This window comes from Astatotilapia calliptera, chromosome 7 (assembly GCF_900246225.1).
Source record: "Astatotilapia calliptera chromosome 7, fAstCal1.2, whole genome shotgun sequence".
Taxonomy (NCBI): domain Eukaryota; kingdom Metazoa; phylum Chordata; class Actinopteri; order Cichliformes; family Cichlidae; genus Astatotilapia; species Astatotilapia calliptera.
This window is the reverse complement of record NC_039308.1, coordinates 54830354-54849472: the sequence shown is the minus strand read 5'-3', so window position 1 is coordinate 54849472 and position 19119 is coordinate 54830354. Positions and strand designations below refer to the sequence as shown.

Sequence of the window (19119 nt, the reverse complement as noted above, 5' to 3'; positions counted from 1 at the left end):
TACGAAAAATTATCATTTTTTCTTTAAAAATGTAAGATATTCTCCTTCCTTTTTTGGAAAGTGATTATTATGGCATGGCTTTTTTTCTTTTCTTTAAAAAAGAGGGGATTAAAAACAGAGAAGCCTGAACACTGCTGCGTTTTGGAGCTCCGATCAGTCACAAAGCCTCCCTTTGTCTATATTTTTCGCTTATGGTTCAGTTCAGGTCTTTTCTTTCGGCAGAAAATTATCACACTACGCAAGTGGATTAAAATTAATATCTTATATAAAAATGTGAAATGATAATAGGAGAATGTTTATCAAAACACTTAAGCAGTTACCAGAGTCTTAGAATTACGTTTCAACAATTTTACTTGCAGCAAGGACTCCTACAGAGTACAGCAATGTACAGAGGAGGACTAAAGCCTACAGTGTCTAGGTTTCATTTATAGTATACAGGGTTCATCCTGAGTTTTACGAGCACTTACATCTATGGAAATTCCCATGAAGACATGCTGAGACCGGTGGTCTTATTTCTGCTACCGCAGCTGTTCGGCTTCCGGTTAGTTTGAAGGTCAGTTTCCTTTTCAAAAGCCCTTTTCCCGTTGCAAGTGCACTCATGCATATATTAGTTGAGCAATAGCTTAACAAAATTTCCCATCAGTGATTAAAAAACCCCCCCCAAAAAACAGGAGAAAACTGTATTTTTCGTTTTATTTTCACAGTTATCAGGGAAAAAACAATCGGATGTGTATATTTTCATTTAAAAGTTTAAATGCGCAGACAAATGGTGAAATATCACGAAACATTTGAAACAAGAAGATGTTTATTTGACAAGAACTGGAAATACTGGAAACAGTAAGATGTTTTTGACTTAAAAGTCTACAAATTAAAACAGAATAAATATACAGTTTATTCCACAGGTTAATATCAGTCACACAATGCGTGTAGCCTAAAGATGGGGGGAAAAGAGAATTTATTGGCCACAGTATGACAATGGTTCATTATTTATATTCATAAATAGTCAGATGTTCTGTCTTTCTGCCCTTCTCTGTCACTCTATATATGAACTCCCATTCAAAGAGATGATTCATTGGCTTGTGCATCCATGTTTTTAGTTGGATGACCATCATCTTACATTATCTGCATTGAATGCTGAAAATAATACATGATTAAAGGCTATTAGTGCAAATGAGTTCTATCCCAAAATAAGCACATACATGTTTAGAAAATTATTTTTTTAAGTGTGTTTACTAGGTGATCAGTGCCACACAAGCATTCCCATCAGACTGGAGACTGAGGTCCTCACAGACAGGAGAACATGAAAAGCACAGGAGGGACTCCGAATCTCCAGACGTTTAGGAAAGACTTGGTGAATATCTTTACACTAGGCACTGAGCTATAATGCATGTATTTCACCAAATGCAGACAAATAGTACAAATGCAGACCCAAACCGGACGAGACTCTGCAGCCAGTACATAATCAGTATCGCATTTTTGATTAGTTGCTGGCAGCGGCTTCTGCCTCCTTGGTCGTAGCCTCCTTTTTGCTCTCCTCCCTGGTGCTGCGGTTCAGGCTTCCATTCAGAAAGCTGTCTGTGGTCTGACGCTGGAAGTGCTTCCTGGTGCCCACAAGGGAGGGGTTGTTGACCAGGGTGTAGAGGAGCTGCCAGTGCCTGCGGGCTCTCTTGGCAGTGGACACTTTATTCTGCTTCTTATCCTGCTGGACGAGCTGGATCCCTGAGGACGTTCAGACATCATGATTGCACCAAAAGGTATGACATCTATAAGTCCTATGTAATGACATCTAAGGATAACCCTTTTTCTATTTTAAACTGAAATTGGAAAAGGGTGATTTGTGGGCCTCCCAAAAGACACCCTATATACAGCAGATAGAGTAATAATAGAAAGCAATCATATTTTAATCCTCTAAGCATGGTGGGAGCATACTGGGCTTTCCATTAACACGCTGAAAGCCAAAGCCCCTTAGGCTGAATGAATATGTAACAGGCAATTAGCGTAGCTCATCTGTGTAATCAGCTACTGGAGAAGTAATCACTGTAATACAATAGATTATTCCCGATAATACATTGTTTTCTAGATGCAAACAAGCAACATCTCCATGGCACGTTTCTAATTGGACTCAGCTGTGTCTAAATTCCACAACGACCGCTGAATCCTGGCGGATTTTCTTGTTAATTTGTCAGTGTAATGCATGTCCTGCTGTCATGATATGTGAGCGACCATCAGTCTCTTCCTTTGTGTGTCAGTGGCGTTGCTGCAGATCTGCGATCCACCCTAAAGCACCCGTTTACACTTTGGATTAACGCAAGTTGTTAATATAAAAGATACAATATAACGACAGTTTATTCGTTTATGACTGATATGATTAGGACAGGCAGCCGGACTCCAAGCTATTCTGCTCTGAGACTCAATTTGCTCTTAGCATATTATTAAATCAGAGCTGCCTTCATTTTCACTGTACGTGCAGCAAAGTGAGATGATCTGATTATGTGTTACAGTGACCTGCTATTAAATTCTAAACACCCCAGAGAAATTAAAGATGCTACAGCACTTTTAATGCAGGTATTAAGATTATTTTGAGCTTTAAGAATAATCTGGAGAAAATGTCTTAATGTCATGAAACAACTGAAACAATGAGCTGATCCTATTAACAAAGACTACCTGTGTGCAATGGTCACTCTTCTGTGCCATTAAAAAACCCCAAAAAACACCACAATGTGCTTTTTTTGTCCACACATGGAGAACAATCTGTGGTGTGGATTGAGTTTTGTGCTACAGACCTTCTTCAGCATCTCGTGACCTCTGTCCAGCTTTGGTGTCCTGGCCCACAGACTGCAGCAGCATCCCACAGAAGGCCTTCATCACAGGGTGAGACTGGCTCACCTCGATCTTCAGATAATGAGCATAGCAGCGGTAGGCTGCAGGCAGACGTAGGGAGGGGTGAATCATTCTGACTGGGCAAAAGCAATAAACACACAGGACTGCGCCCCATGTTGGCTTTGAGGCAATCACACATAATGACCATACAATCACACTTTTTCTCTCTCTTTTTTTAACCACCTGCTTTTTCTGACAGCAAATCTGCAGACATTTCCATGCAATTAGAGTCCCTGCCCTGCACAGAATACAGATATCATATGAGCTGCAGTGAGCTGGCAGGAGGATAAAGTGGGCAGGATGCAAATTTCTAACCTCTAAGTGGGATCAGAAGAAGTGCTTTTTCTCATAGAAAATTGCTTCCACAATGCTTCCACAAACATAAAAGCGTGTTGCTATTACCTATTAATATGTTAACGTCCTGTTTCTGAGTCCAAAGAGAAAAAAATGGGAACTATTAAATATTTATTAGCCCTCTCTAAGCAATAGATGGATGCTAAAAAAGTGCCAATAATTGATGAAGAAAGTGTTTTTTAGCCAAGCTACAATCCTTCTAATAATTACAGCATGTTCACTATTACAGAAATGGACACTATACTGATTCTAACCTGCATACACGTCAGTTATCTCGCTCACCTGGGTCAAAAGCCTCCACATTGCGGTTAAGAAGACTGATATCCATACGTCCCATGTGGACAATGTTGAACAGGGCTGTGATGATCATGCGCCAGATTCCCAGTATTGCCCCGATCAAAACGTTAACAGGAAACATCAGGTATGTCAGCAGGAACAGATTACCCCTGTGAGATAAATTAGAATGCATCAAATCAAAATCAGGCAGTAAAATTATGTAAGTACAGGAAAATGTAAGGTAGAAAATGCAGTAAATCACCTGTTGTCCAGATCTCGTGTGCCTCCTGTCTTTTTGATGAAGCAAAACCTGGCGGTGACGTGTTGAATCAACACAACCAGGAGAAGCATGAGCCAGAAAGGCCTGAAAAGGTGAAACCCACATAGAAGGAGCAGTGATTAAAGCGCAAAAAACATTGGTAGCTGGCAGGAAATTGTACAACATACACAGAGAATGTTGTTGATTGAAAAACGCTCCAGGTGTCAAATTTCAAACCTAGCAGCACCACTGCACAGATACTCTCAGGTCTGGATTTACGACAACTTGTGTTTGTATCTTTTTTTATTTATTTATTTTTTACAAGGTCACAACCTTAAAATAAGCTAAAACTGAAAGCTGAGAGACACCAAGAATTATATCACTCACCACATGCTCCACAGGACCTGAAAGAGAATCAGATTCTGTCTGTGGAGGACAGGTATGATAACAAGGAAGACTGCAATCAGAAGGCAGAGGAAGAACACTATGGTCTGGATGATCATGCCTGCGGGGGAGAGATCAGAGCGTTACAGTCTTAGCACTTAGACACTATCCAGCATCCAACAGATCTACAGTGGTCACCCCACTGTAGAAAGCTCGAATACTCTGATATGTCTCTGCCCGAGCTGGCCGATTGAAAGAATTGCTTTTAGGCAATATTTAAGGAGCATGAACAGAAATAATACAAATATCTAACAGAATTTGGAAACTGGATATACAAGAATTGGTAGCGAGCACAGTTATGTCAAAAACAGGATGTAAAGATGTTGTTAAAAATTGCTGAGGTTTGTGTTTGGAGTGAAAAAGGATGAACAGGACTTGGAAAGCATAAATCATAGGGACAGTTAAGGTTGGAGAGTTCACAGAAAAGTGAAAGAGGTTTGGGGAGTTGATGTGGAAGTGTGTGGTGGAGAGATACTGAGTATACTGAGGGAAGGATTGTGAAAATGAGCAGCAAAGGAAGAGGAAAAAGGAAAGGCCAAAGGAGCAGTTAATGTATGTGGTGAGAGAGGACATCCAGGGCATTTCTGTGATGAACAGATGAAGAACAGATGATCAGTGATCTACTGTGCTGACCCCTAATTAGAACAGTCAACAGAAAACTATGAGCGGGCATACTGAACTCTTCCCTGAATATGGATTTACATACAGAAAATTCATCAAAGTTTTGTCTCTAACTTGTTTTATTTAAAGTAGAAACAATATATAGAAAATCTAAATAATAACAATCTTTCAGAGTAACTGTACCAATGCAGATGTGAGCTGCTGTGAAGCTGGTGTATCCCATCCAGCAGACGAGTGCAGGCCGGGAAGCTCTGATATTTCTCTGGCAGTTGTAAACATTATAGCTATCTCCTCTGTACAGCCCTTTCAGATTTGACCTACGGAAGGTAAAACACAATTAAAACAATGTGACACTATGGAATACATAAACTAGTTCAGCCCCAACTGTACAAATCACATAGTAAATTGAAGAAGCAATTTAGCAAGAGATAGACTGAATACTCAATTCAATACTTGACTCGGAAATCCATTTATTTTAATGCGATGCCATTTCTGGTAATGGCACAGTATTTCATTTTTCTTCTTAATAGCCATTTTCAATTGCAGCAGCAGTTAACACAGACTAAATGCTTCCCTGTCTGCATGATTAGTACTCTATTATGTTATAATAACCATGGCATTATAATGAAGTAGCCAGAATGCAAAGGAAATTCAATGCAAAACAACAACAAAAAAGGGAAAAAGTGCAATCACAGACAACCTACCGATGCAGAACCATAGATCGCATGAGCATAGCCAGGTTGACCAATCCAGACAGGGTCATTGCTGAAATATAACACACTGCAGAAACATTGGCACATGACATTCAGGTTTTTTAATGTGGAACGATGTCAAGCTTGAACAGTAAAATTGTACAAAATAAATGCATCAAAAATAAAGGGCATAGCGTTATGTACGTGTGCATCTCTCATATTTCTAAATGGCTTCTCTTGTTGTCTTGTGTCACTTACCCTCTACACACCACATGTAATAAACCACTATCCGAACCACTTCATGTTTGTCTGGAGACAGCATGATTCTGAAACCAGCTAAAAGGTTTGCAACGTCTTCATTGACTCCCAAACGAGCAGTCTGGAGAGACGGCACGACTGCTGAGATCAGCAGAAGACCCATCTAAGAGGGAAAAAGGACATTCATTAATAGCCAGTGAAGCTACTCTTGAATGCTAATGCAATAACTTTTATGGATGTGGAAATAAAATGAAACACATCATGATAATATTCGGAGCTTGGCTGAAGTTCTTGAGTTAGGATAAGACCGTTTGAGAGATTCTGCTCTCTCTTTCTACACCAAGCCATGCAATTACGTCTCTCCTTGTGTGTTTTGTTAACATTTATGAAATATACAGGGATTATTGCGTTTAATAGTAGCTGTGGTAGTTACCTGATACAGGGTTATGAAAGACACAACACCAGATATAGCCAGCTTCAGCGGAAAACGGAAAGCTGCATGAAAACAGTAAAGGTGTAGAAATATTAAGTTAACAGGATTACATATTGCTTTTCCAAATCTAAGCATATTTGTACTGCACACATTGTGTATTCATGCAGTTGCTTCACGTGACCACCTTCTGTATAAATGACCAATTCAATAATTATTCCAAGAAGAGTTTGACCAGTTTTAACACCTAATATGTGCATGACATGGTATTAAGCAGGTCCCAGACAAATATATTTACCATCCTCTGGTGTATAAATGTAAGATTTCACAGCATCGGCTATTCTTTGGGGGAGTTTGGGCTTGTCTGTGCTCGACGTGCTGAAGCGAAAGGTGAAAAAAAAATGAAAGTTACATTAAAAATGTAAACAGCATTTTAAACCTCAGGGAACTCATGGGGTAAGGCAAAATATATATAAATGAATGAAGCAACTTTAAACACATTCTTTTTCAAATCTGTTTATACTTAGGTTACAACTTTGGGCTCTTTGTTGCAGTACCACTGATGCCAGTGGCACTGGTACACTGTACAAAGTGGACGGAATAATGAAGGCCTTCATCACACCTCTACCTAAATTCTTCAGCTTCACTTCAGATCAATAGCTCGATGGTTAAAACTTGGACACAACGGTGCAAAAAAAACATGTTTGTTCTAAAATCCCTAAAATGGTCAGTTCTTGAAAACCACTGCTGTTATTTTGCTGAGCCTCTCTCTGCTATGCTGAATCAAACTGTTTACTTCACTACATTCGAACTGTAGGAACACAGAGATGGCTATGTAACAGCACAGCAAATCAATGTTTTTGATAAGAGGCAACAATTCTCACCTGATTTTGGTCGACTTTTTCTTATTGAGCATTTTCTTGACATAGTCTCTATAGTAGCTGCTGCTCAGATCCTAAAAGAAGAGCAATCATATAAGTAACCAAATTTGAGGAGACATAAATTATTGAGTCAGGCTTTAATGTACCTAAACACCTTTGGACATCTGTGTCTTTAAGTTCTATCTACATGTAAATGTATTTGCTAAAGTATGAAAAAAAAAAAAAAGCCTCCTTGCAATAAGGTTCATGGTGCTGGACATTGGGGGTGTGACTCATACACCAGCCGATCCCGACATCCAGTTTTGTCACACCATGCCAAGATTAGCATCAAATAAACACAGCATTGTGTCTCCTCATTGCAAAAACAAGGTAACCTTTTCATAAACCGATCAAGAACATAACGCAAACCAATTACGTCAAATCTACTTAAAATGATTAGGTCACAGATGTGCCGTGTCGGACTTCACATTTCCCCTCAGCCTAGACTTTATGAGCATAATCAGCCTGTAGATTACAAGGCAGCTTATACAGGTTTCTCATGTCCACAGATTCAAAGGAAATGCGAGTCTCAGTAAGAGTTTTTTGTTAAAGGTCAGGTTCACACAAATGTAGACTATTAATACATACAATTGTTTCGAGTATGTTATGCAAGAAGCCCAAACAATTAGTGACATAAGAGCTGTTCAACAAAAATGACTCAATGAAGTCAGAAAAACTGCTCTCAGATCAATACTCACCTCTGTAGCATTGTTCTTTTCAGTGCCCTTTAAGCCCTTGAACAGAAGAAGGGGATACTGAAAGCTAAGGAATGCCAAGCAAGCAATCTGGGGCAGGCTGGAGAAAAGAGAGTAGTGTTTGTGTATCTGCAAAGAGGTAAAAAGAAAAAGATTTTAAATCACTTAGAGACTTGATTTGGGAGTTTGGGGATTAAGCGCTGGGAATACATTTTGCAAAAATAGCTTTTTATGTTTGTTGTGGTGAAAGTCTGTACGCTGGCCAAATCAATTCTCACCTGCCACACAAACATCTGAAACCTCCACTGACCACACATCTCGTATCTAACTTGACAACTGAAATGTATTTTGAAAAGTAGCTGGCTATGAACTAAACGTGGATAGATTTTCTTACTGAATATGTAATTCTGTGTAATTTACTCTATTGTTTTTATGTGATTTAGCTCAAAACCTCACTAATATATTTTTTAAAGAAGGCCATCACACACAGTGTTCTCTGGATGTGACATATTACTGAGACACACTAAAGTGATTAAGTGTGACAAAGCCTCTTGATTAAGACCAGCAGACAGTGGAACTAATTGTTTTGAGTCACAGGCATTCATAGGTCTGAAAACCTTAACAACTTGGACGTGGCACAAGATTTGGGATTGGGTAAGCTTTTAAAAATCCCAACCTTGTATCCATGGATCTATCTCAAATCCCCAATATTCATCTATTGAAATCCCATCTTTTGTAGATACTACAGACCAGCTTTGTTTGGTAGTCAGTGTGTTTCCAGACAAGAACAAACCAGCTTTATTTTTGAAATGACCCTTTATATTGAGACAGATGACAGACAACAAAGAAAGTGATTCAATCCTGGAGCAGATTTATTGTAACAAAATAAACCACTTATAAATGAACTGGAGCTAATTATGACAATGAAAGTGATCTGTGCTTACCACTGGTGTTTTTGGGCAGTCAATTATCTGCCAGACCAGAACACCAAAGTGTGTCCAAGACAAGAGGCTACCGAGGACATAGCCAACTTTATTATGTAAAGTGCCACATGCCAGGAGAGGGTAGTATAGTGCGGGGTAAAAGAAGACTCCCAGAATCACCCAGTTCTCTGCAAATACAACAGAAATGTGAGAAGACCAAGTTTGAAGGAGCTACAACTCTTATTGTACCATACCACAGACCAAAACTCTTGCTGAAACTATGGTTGATTTAGGCTGCATTTCTTACTCTGCTGAACCCTCTACTGTTTAGGGATTGTGTAACGTTGCAGGGGACCAGCTGCCTGCTGTCCTTTGTTATGTAATTTCAGACACAAAGCTTCTTGCCAAGCTTACAATCAAACTCCAGAGTTTAAAATAACATAGGAGCAAAATAATCCAGTTATATAAGGCAGACATTTAACACTATTTTTGTGTATGGGGACACGTCAGCCTATTGGTTTTAACTGCTAAGATAACTCACAAAGTTATGGGACAAGCAAATGTTAAAATTGTTTGCTGGAATGATCAAGACGACCTCACGTTTGTTAGCGGTGTCTGTTGTGAAGGGGAGAGGGTTTGGCGATATGAGCAGGCCCCACAGTTTGCACAAGAGCACTCCAAACACAGCCACTGCCAAGCCCTTGTGCTGCGTATGGTCCAGGAAGTTCACCGGACTGTGAATAAAGCAGCAGGTATTTAGAGCTCACTTGACATCCTCCTCACATTTGGATAAAACAGTTACTGATCAAGTGAGAAATGATGAAACTTAAAAGGAACATTTTTAAGTTTTCACTAGAAAACTTTTAAAAAATGCCAGCTCAGTTAGAGAAGATAGAGAAAGAGAATTTTCTAATTCATGTAGCATGAAAATAAGGCTTTGATTTTTAAAGTTTTAATCTAAAGTTTCAAACGGATCACTTGAATGTTCTCACCTGAATCCAGTTCAGGTTTTTGCCATAGTTTTAGTCACTGACCAATGAACAGCAGAAATGGGGAATAATTGAATGTCATCTTGACTTGAGATTTAATTAATAAATAAAGTGACAAACAAACTAAACCATGTTTCCAATTGATTTAAGGTCTTACCCAAAGCTAATAAACACAATTAGCACCTGCTACATTTAAAACTCGCCCCAAATGCCAAATTATCCCTACAATAGATTCTGCTATAGCTTCTGCACATAAAGCTTCATGTCACTGTTAAATAGATGGAAGCCAGTAGACAGGTAGACTGAAAAGCTGGGTGAGAGTAATAGTAGGGTACAGGACGCGTCTGTAAAAACTGGATTTTCAATTTCACCTGTGAAACTGTAAGATAAAGTAAAGTGAGGCTCACCTGAGTAAACCTGGGAGTCCTTTCTGTCTGTCGCCGACCTTCATGCGCCTTGCCAACACTGCCAGAATCAGCATGACAACAAGCTAAAAGGAGAATAGACCTCAGTTAGCCCACCATAGCTCACTACAGCCCACTATGCAGCTCATGCTTCACTCTGCATCAGGCAAAAAAAAAAAAGGGAAAAATGATGGGGTGTCTGTGATACAAAAGGCCAAACACCAGCGTCTGACTAATGCTCCCCAAGAATGTTGCTTGAATGAAGTTCAATGACCTGTCATGACCTGAGACACATTTAGAAAGCAGAAATGGGGGAAAAAAAGCTAGACTATAAGTCTGGACCGACTACAAAGACCATCCATAATCAGTTAATGAAGGAGCTTCATCATGAAAACACAAATGTACTTATCATTAAACCTAAAATGGCAAATCTGTGTTCAGTGATTATACAAATGTCTTGTAATGTAGTGCTTAACAACTTCTAAATTTGAAAAATTATATCTCATTTCAGTCAGAATGTGGGCTACAAATAGCTTTCTTTTTATTATTCCTGTAAGTGCAGCGTTTAATAAGCAGCAAAACATTAGGCAAAAACAATTTTCTAATATGGATCTAATATGATCACATAACAGGATTATTTGTTCCTGGGATCATTGCCAAAGGGCTCGCAAAACTTCCTTCAAACCAACCTTTTTGTACATTTTTAAAACTTGAATGCAATTAGAAACGACAGAAACGCAAACCTTGATGTCTCAGTGTGGCACATCAGTACACGCCTGACAACAGGATGTAATATACAGGACAGTTTAATGTGGTGTCATATTAATCCAAGAAGACTGCGGACTTACAGATATCACAGTGATGCATATATGATAGAGCCTGTCGTCAGCAGTAGGGTCACAGGGAGGGATTACTCTAAAACAAATGGAGCAAAACATTCACGTGAGTAAAATATAACTGAAGGCTTTTGAGTCACTGCGCTGACCTTCAGTATAGCTCATTAACCTTTTCACACTTTCCCTATCAGCGCCATTTGTGGTTGGAAACTCTGCAGCTGAAATCCCGCAGCACAGATTTGCATGTTAAACGGATTGGTATCGGCGTGACAGGGAAACAACAAATGCCTATGTTCATGTTCCTGTGCTCTAGAAGAGCAGGAATGCCTGGTCATGGGGTTGTAATTACAATTCAGAGAAGGCCTCACACATCAACCACTTACTTTATCATCTGTGAGCATAAAGATGGCAGCTTCCAGAATAGATGTTTCAATATTTCCTACCTTTCTAAACAATCTGTGAATTCCTAACTTGCTATTTTACAACAATGTGAAAAAAATTTATTATAGCCAGCTCTCAGTGGTGCAGCCGTTTATGCTTCATAAACTGACAGGGAGCTATATTAGAGGCCCAAGACTAGCTACAACTCAATACAGTATTATTTTTTTACAACAGCAAAATGGCTTTTTAGCTAAACATGGCAGCTTCTTCCACCATACTTCATTTGTGTTGTTCATCTGGAGGCATCATTTCTTTTATTAACTACCCCATACCAATGAAAACATAATGGATTTTAACAACATAGAAAAGCAATTTGGACAAAAGGAGCTAAGAGGAAAAAGCTTCACTGTGGGATACGTCATGGATATTTAAGCGGTATCATATAAAGTGCAACTTGGTAACATTTTGGGTGTGAAATATACGTACAGACAAATGTTTAAAAAGTCTAACGTTTTTCCAATAAGTTCCACAGGCATTTCCAGGACAACCTACAACCTCAAAAGATGAAAAGGATACAGCCTCGACATGATAAATAATAAGAACTGAAAGAAGACCACACACTGACGCTGGCGCTGGCACTGCAGAAGTGTGCCAAGTGTCACCTAATATCTCAATGAGAGGAGAATCTCACAGAGACATTGTTCACCCTCAGAGAAAGTTTTAAGAACTACTAATAAACATCAAACAAAGTGCAGACTAATTTTAAGCAAAGATTTAAAAGCATTAAAGTAAAATAGCATTAACTTGAAAGAATTCAACTTAAATGTTAAGACTTTACTTACTCTGGTTCAATTTTGGATGGCAGTGGATCCAATTCTGGGTAGTCATAGTCCATTGCGACTTCTCTTTATCAAAAGAGTCCCACGTCTTACAAAAGATCTGGAGTTCTTTTAACCACAAAGTGGCACACAGCTGTGATCACCTTGTCTCCAAGGCAAAAGTGTCTTCCAAATCCCACGCTGGACTCAGTTGCTGCTGCAAGTGTCCTTGTTTCCCTGTGTTTGGTCTACTTGCACTCAGACTCAGCTACCCTCCTTCACTGCATTCAGGTGACCTGGTCCCACTGTGTAGCTGAGAGTAATGTGACAGGTCCTGGCTGCAGCGCGTTGTCTCTACCTTCCAAAGGCCCTATTTCAGCTCAGGGTTACCACCGCACCAAGAGCCTGGGGAAGAGAGCGAGAGGGGGGCAGGGTGTGAAAGAAGGGAAAAATGTGGAGATCTGGGTAGCCAATCTGTAAGGCCACCTGTGGCTTACAGGGATTACATCTACTTTTGGAGTTGTGTTATTGGACCTGTGGCCGGTGGCTGCAGTGGTCAGGTGTGCAGAGTTATAAAACTCCAGCTGGGACTATGTGGGTAGCTGGGAGCTATGAGGCTTTTCTATCGGAGCAATCAGAGTTCCACGTTGATAACATGGAAATTCAGGTGTTGTTCCTTTCAGTCATGGTTCAGGTGCATTTGCTAAAGGTTACCCAAACTAAATCCAGGAAACCCACCATTGCAACATGGAACAAGAAAAGCAGAATGGAAGGGTTTCAATACAGTCACTAAGGTGTATCCTCACATCACCTCGCATAACTCTGCACCTTCAGCATGATAAGGATCAAGGAGGGGTTGATTTACCTCAGTACTTTGTCTTCTGCACATAATTTAAGATAGCATGTCCTAGTACATATTTATGTGACGACAAGTTTCTTAACCAGATATGTGCATCTTTAGCCTCCATGCTGATATCAAGTTATTTTAAAATATTTGAAAGTTATGTCCAAACAATGCTGCAAGTCGTCCTGATAAGGATCACAAAACATAATGAGAAAGGAGGAAATGTGTATATGTGATGGTGAATGAGTTACTGTCAATGTGCCCAGAGGAAAGAAATTTCATCTGAGCTTTTTTATTTTTTTAACATACCAATGGTGTCTTTGACAGATGAATGATATACAAAAAAGGGTTTCTTGTATGGATGTACAATGGACAGTAAAGTTCAGATTATAAATACTAATTGCCTTTCACATATCTTCAAATTCAGTTACCACTGCACATAGTTAAATTATCACATTATTAATATTGTTTTTTAAATTATTTGATAGAGGTTCGAGAAAAATTAATTTCTTTCTGACTGACTTTCATTTCTCCTTCTTCCCCTTATTCCTAAAGAACTGAATACCTGATTTGTTGGGCAAACAGAAACCATCACTGATTTTTAATAATTTATTATCCAATAGCTGTAAGTTATTTGTCGAGCAGGGATGTCGGACAATTTGCTGTTTCAGTCTTTTCATATGTGATGAGTTCCTTCTTTTCTTTTTGGTTTTCCATTATAAACTGAAACTCTTGGATGGGTCAAGTGATACAAAAATAAGTAGAAGTTATTGCATTGGTTGCTTTTGCACATTTCCTTCAAGTTTGGACCATGTGGCTGATCGGTCTTTTAAAAAATGAGAACAAATAAATCAAGAATGAATATAGTCTATGGTTGAAGGCCTAAAATAATAATATTTATTGTTTTATACCTGTGTTTTTGTCTGTTTCACATGACCTAGTTCAACCCATGGAAGCAGGTTGCCATGACTCCCTAATCAAGACAATTCTTCTGTAAACATTAAATCCAGGTACAAAGCAGGTTTACTCAAAATATCAAAATGTGGCTATACTATGACAGGTGACCACAACAACATAGGTTCAGGTGGTGTTGCTGTACTTCAGTAGAAGCAGTATAATCAACAATAATCACAGCAGTCTCTCTTATTTGTCATTACTTTCAATAAGGAATGTAGAATATCAACAGAAGCTTAATCTCTCTGAAGTTAGGCTCATCCTTGCTCCCATCTAATTAACCTTATTAACTAGATGTTGGCTACATGGCTACCTTAAGTATGACAAAAGCATAGGAATGTGTGACAGAGGTCAGAGGTCAGCGTTATAACTCCTGTTAATTTCCTTTTGTGCAACAAGTTGAATAAAAAAAAACAAAAAAACAGAAACACTTGAAATTGTATATCTATGTTGCCCCACATACACAAAAGATCCTACTGTATGTATTCTGTGCAGCATGTCTGCAGAAATCTCTTCCAGCATTCAGCTGCAGCTGGCTGAGACTAAGTCAGTTCTGCAACATTGCTTCCATGTCTCATTATTCCAAGATTAAAGGCACACAACCTTAAAACTCAACAAAATTTTCCCCCCTAACACCCTTAAGAAAACATGGTTTCTCAAGCTTAGTAAGCCACCAAATCAAATGTGCTCCCAAAGAAAAACTAGCCCGACAAATAAAGGGGTCAGTGAACAAAGAATGCTTTGAACAGTTACATCACAGAGAGGCAGTTTGATTGAGGCAGACAGTTCACTTGTATCAGGTTTAGGAAGTCAGCTCTAAAGCCTTTTGGAAGAAACTATGTTAAGCATGAGTGTTTAAAATAAACACAATTGAAATACTGATTAACTAATCCCTTCTTAACAATGTAAACACCGACATCATAAAGACAGACAAGGCAGGCATTCACAAACTAGTTAGATCTGGGAAAGCAGACATTGAAAAGATGTTAGCACAATCACTCACTGCACCAAAATTTTATATACATATATATTTTTGTGGTGACGCCACCTTTATTGCATCTTAAATTACCTGCTACATGTGGAGAAGGTGATTTTCATAACTCTTTATAATCAAACACTCCACACACCTTTTATGTTTTTCATTTTTCGCAGTTCAAACCAAAATGTAGTTGCAAATCAGATCCCCACAGATGAACATGACTGTCGTGTTTTATGTGAAAGACAGCTGCAGGGATCGGGTTAGATTCGGTTTCCTGCAAACATCACTGAGAAATTTCATGCCTTTGAAGTGGAGTTTGATCTTGCAAACAAAGGCACTTTCAGCTTGAGAGCGACAGCAGGTAACTCAACCACCTGTGCCACTGTCCCGCATGTGCAATGGACTAATCTAACCTTGCTTGTGTTTTGTGCAGTTAAACCTGCACCTTCTAGGGTGATTAGAAGAGCAATAACGTGAGTGTATTTTACACCATCTGCAGTGGCAACTTAATTTCATTATCTTTAAATAGCTAGCTACTTAAAGAACCACATGTGGGTGTGCTGCAGCACCAGATAAGCATGGAAAATCATCAATTGCTTAAAATCTACCCATTTCCAATATTGCCAAGAGCACGAAATCAGGCACATTTAAACAAGGTTGGTTTTGTGCATCACCTTGACCTATAGGCAGCTTCAGTAAAACACCACTCTGGACTAGCTCACAAAGTTCACCGAAACTATGGAGCCTGTAATTAGTACCTTACCTTTTGCTGACCTGGTGCTGTCTTTAGAGAAGGGACTGAGGCTTCATACACCCCTTGGAGAAGTTCACTAATTACAGAAACATAACTCTCAAGTGCAACTAGTTTTTTTCTGAACAGCTCTTGCAGTGTAAAGTGGGGACTTTGTACTCTCTATCTTGTTGTGATGAAAGCATCATAAAAGTGCTGCTCCATGCAAAGAGAGAAAAAAACTGTTGTGAAATATAAAGAAATGATTAATGTGGCCAAGTTCAAGTTTTAGTGTGTAGGTATAGATGCATATTTCCATTACTACAGTTACATGCAATTGGTGCTAAAACGTTTGTCACATGGGCGTGCCTATAGATTGGAATCAATATTTAAAGTGATACATTATTAGTTAACTGCCATTATTTAGCCTTATTGGTGCTTTTAGCCTACTTACTGACCTTTGTTGACATCCTGCTGGGGATTTTTGCACTGTTGACATATCAGGTCAAAGAGGGAATTGTTCCTGTCATAGATGTGTCAGACTGGGGAAACATCTGTCACAATGCACGGGAGGTCCATTCCCATCCACTGTGTCATCCCATGACTGTGAATTTCACCTGATTTATTTAGTTTTTGCCCAAGCTGTGCAACCTGGGAAGAGACGTCCTTCAGATTCAAGACGAGTCAGCCGACAGTGTACGATTCAATTTTTTTTATTGATGTTTTTTCTCTACTAATTAAGGCTCTGTTTGTTTTTCACCCAGGTAAAAGCATCATAGATGGGGATGAACTCCTGGGCAAAATTATCAACTTAGTTCTTTCCCTGGAGACAGAGTGATCTACTAAGAGCAGCTGGTGTATAGTGAGTTTATTAAGTTAGGTGCTTTGTGAAGGTCATTATTAACTCCTTTTCATGGAGGAGAGTTCATTGTTATTCCTGGAGAAGAGGAGTTATGCCTACACTAACCTCGGGATTTTGATAACACTCACAACATACCTCACTTGCTATTTTTTCACACCAGGGAGCAGTAAAATTCATGTCTGCAGTCTCTTAGGGTAAAACAAATGCTATTCTTCCCTTGTCTAGTTTTGTGATACTGGAGTAGAAATCTCAAGTGCAACTTTAAGAGCCCAGAGTTGCTCTTCTACATACACGTCACAGATGACCTTCCTCTGGCCTTTCCATACAAGTGAATACATCCTCCTAATACTGTTGAGCAAGCTCTTGAGGAAGCACAGTAATCACATCATGAGGATGAGCTTGGTATCATAATTATTAACTTGCTGACTTCAGGTTTCTTCTGAAAAAAACCTGTAGCTGAAGTAATGAGTAAGCAGTCATCCTGTTCTCATTCAAAAACAGTAAATAATAAGAAGTCAATCTGAATTCGGCTGGTATGTTTTACTCCATTGAAGTAAGTGCTGTGCGCTGGAGGTTGTTTGAGGCCTTCCAAAACAGTTTAGTTTCAATTTGAAATAGCTCAGTTGAAAGTAACTCAATACAACTTAATCTTCCTTAAAAATATCTGGGGGGGTTTTCTCTTCTTTATTACAGTGATGTGCAAAAGTCTTGAGCCACCCTACATTTCTTCATATTTTGCTTCCAAGGAGCTGGAGTTTTTCACAATTTAAGTTTCAAAGTAAAAGTTGTCCAGGCTTTCTAAGGCCTCTTTTCTTTGTACATCAACAGCTTTTTCACTCATTTTTAGTCCAGTATTTGTACCTGATCATTTTCAGAGTAATTTGTTTTTCTTTGTTTGTTAAGACACTTAACACTGACTGTTCAAGTATAAAACGGCATATTGGTTCAAGGGATGAACTGGTATTGTGTCTATACATAATAAACATTTGGCCACTTTGTTACTTGCAGCATGTCACAAGAACACAATGTTCTAATTTCTTTAGTTAATCTAATCTATGACAAATGCAGTAAATAAATTAAAAACACAGTTTGACAGGCATAAAATATGATTTTTGCACCAACAATGTGACCTCCCAGATAGCTATTAGTTGGCGTATCTCAGCATGCTATCCAGTGTGTTCTTAAAACATTTGAGGAAACTGGACAAGTGGAGGACAACTGGTGAAGAGGCAAGCCTAAAAAACTATCTAGAGCAAATAAATATGATATAAAAGTTGTGTTTGTAAAAAAAAAAAAAAAGGTTAAAAAAAAAACCCAGCAAAGACCTGAGCCCTTCAGTTGATCCATGTACTAGTCCCTGAAAGATAGCTGCCAAGGAGCCAGTATGCCAAACTACACAAGAACTGGACTGAAAATCTTACTGCATGAAAAAAAATCCACATTTGAAATTTTCTGTTCATTTCATTGTCAGTATGTACAGAGGATGTCAGGAGAGACAACAATGAGTGTCAACAGCCATCTGTAAAACATGGTGGAGGCTTTGTCAAGATTTGGGGCCACATTTCAGTCAGTTGTGTTGAGATCTTGTCAAACTTGGAATTACAGATGCAGAAAAAGTACCATCAGACTATTCCTAAAGACTACTCAAAGAAATGGCAAGAAAGCTTGCCTTGCCGAGAGTTCAGGCTGTGTTGAAAAATAAAGGTGGTCATAACAAATATGGACGCTTGTTAGAATTGTACAAAATCAGTTTCACCAAATCACTGCACCTACTTCCTGTTGTCCTAGCAACATATGAAAAAATACATGTTGGCTCAGGGTTACTCCGCAATACTGTATGTGTGCCATAAATATGAAAATGTTATTGTTGGCAAAATCAATTCATATTGAGTAAACTGAGTAATATTGCCTCTGTGTTAAATCATGGCTAGTGAAACCTCGCGGGTACATGAGGCTAATTACTGGGGATATTTTTCTTCCGCTCAGTCTGCCTCACTGCCTCTGTCATAATCAATGAGCCTTGTAACAGTCAATTAGGACATAATTGGATTTGTGCATGTTCAAGGCGGGAAAAGAAATGTACATTTGAGGAGACATGAAAGAACTGCTTATCTCTGTTGACAGCTGCAATGTAGCTGAATTGGGTTGGCCAATTGTAAATTTCTGAAAAATTAAGTCGGCGTAAGCATATTTCAACACGTCCCCTCCCACTCTGTCCTCACATCCCTTTTATTTGGCTTCGTTCAAACAACTTGGATTTACATCAAAATACTTGAATTTAGCCACATAGGCTACATACAGATTCAGTTAGTCAGACTCATGTTCACACTGATGTATACACAATGAAGTTTAATATGATGATCAAAAGACTGAAGTCATTTACTCAGTTTAGAATTAGTAAAATGCATTATTTAGGGTGACTCTGATTTTTGAATTCTTCTCACATCTGTTTTCACCGATGCATACAAATGAAGATACACGTCTTTTTATCTTAAGTAATTCCTCAAATATTGTATATTTAATGTTTGAGAGGATTTATAGTTTGGAGGAGTCATTGTGAAATTCATATT

The 19119-nt window shown here is 38.8% G+C and overlaps 1 protein-coding gene across 2 annotated transcripts in view; it reads right to left on the bottom strand.

The window, feature by feature from the left end:
* Nucleotides 1-787: 787 nt before the first annotated feature.
* stra6 (signaling receptor and transporter of retinol STRA6) overlaps nucleotides 788-19119 on the bottom strand; it is a 66636-nt gene continuing 48304 nt past the window's right edge. Inside the window, exons 1-18 of one of the 2 annotated variants that reach the window (XM_026175856.1) lie at nucleotides 15721-15880; nucleotides 12205-12585; nucleotides 10994-11060; nucleotides 10149-10231; nucleotides 9353-9486; nucleotides 8774-8940; nucleotides 7833-7958; nucleotides 7099-7169; nucleotides 6513-6592; nucleotides 6218-6279; nucleotides 5785-5947; nucleotides 5539-5614; nucleotides 5018-5151; nucleotides 4157-4274; nucleotides 3773-3874; nucleotides 3517-3680; nucleotides 2784-2921; nucleotides 788-1719 (exon numbers count right to left, since the gene is read on the bottom strand). In XM_026175856.1, the coding sequence (XP_026031641.1) occupies nucleotides 1481-1719; nucleotides 2784-2921; nucleotides 3517-3680; nucleotides 3773-3874; nucleotides 4157-4274; nucleotides 5018-5151; nucleotides 5539-5614; nucleotides 5785-5947; nucleotides 6218-6279; nucleotides 6513-6592; nucleotides 7099-7169; nucleotides 7833-7958; nucleotides 8774-8940; nucleotides 9353-9486; nucleotides 10149-10231; nucleotides 10994-11060; nucleotides 12205-12257 (1977 nt within the window). In that variant the 5' untranslated portion in view covers nucleotides 12258-12585; nucleotides 15721-15880 and the 3' untranslated portion in view covers nucleotides 788-1480. Of the gene's footprint in view, nucleotides 1720-2783; nucleotides 2922-3516; nucleotides 3681-3772; nucleotides 3875-4156; nucleotides 4275-5017; nucleotides 5152-5538; nucleotides 5615-5784; nucleotides 5948-6217; nucleotides 6280-6512; nucleotides 6593-7098; nucleotides 7170-7832; nucleotides 7959-8773; nucleotides 8941-9352; nucleotides 9487-10148; nucleotides 10232-10993; nucleotides 11061-12204; nucleotides 12586-15720; nucleotides 15881-19119 lie in introns of those variants that run through there. The other variant, XM_026175855.1, reaches the window with a different exon arrangement.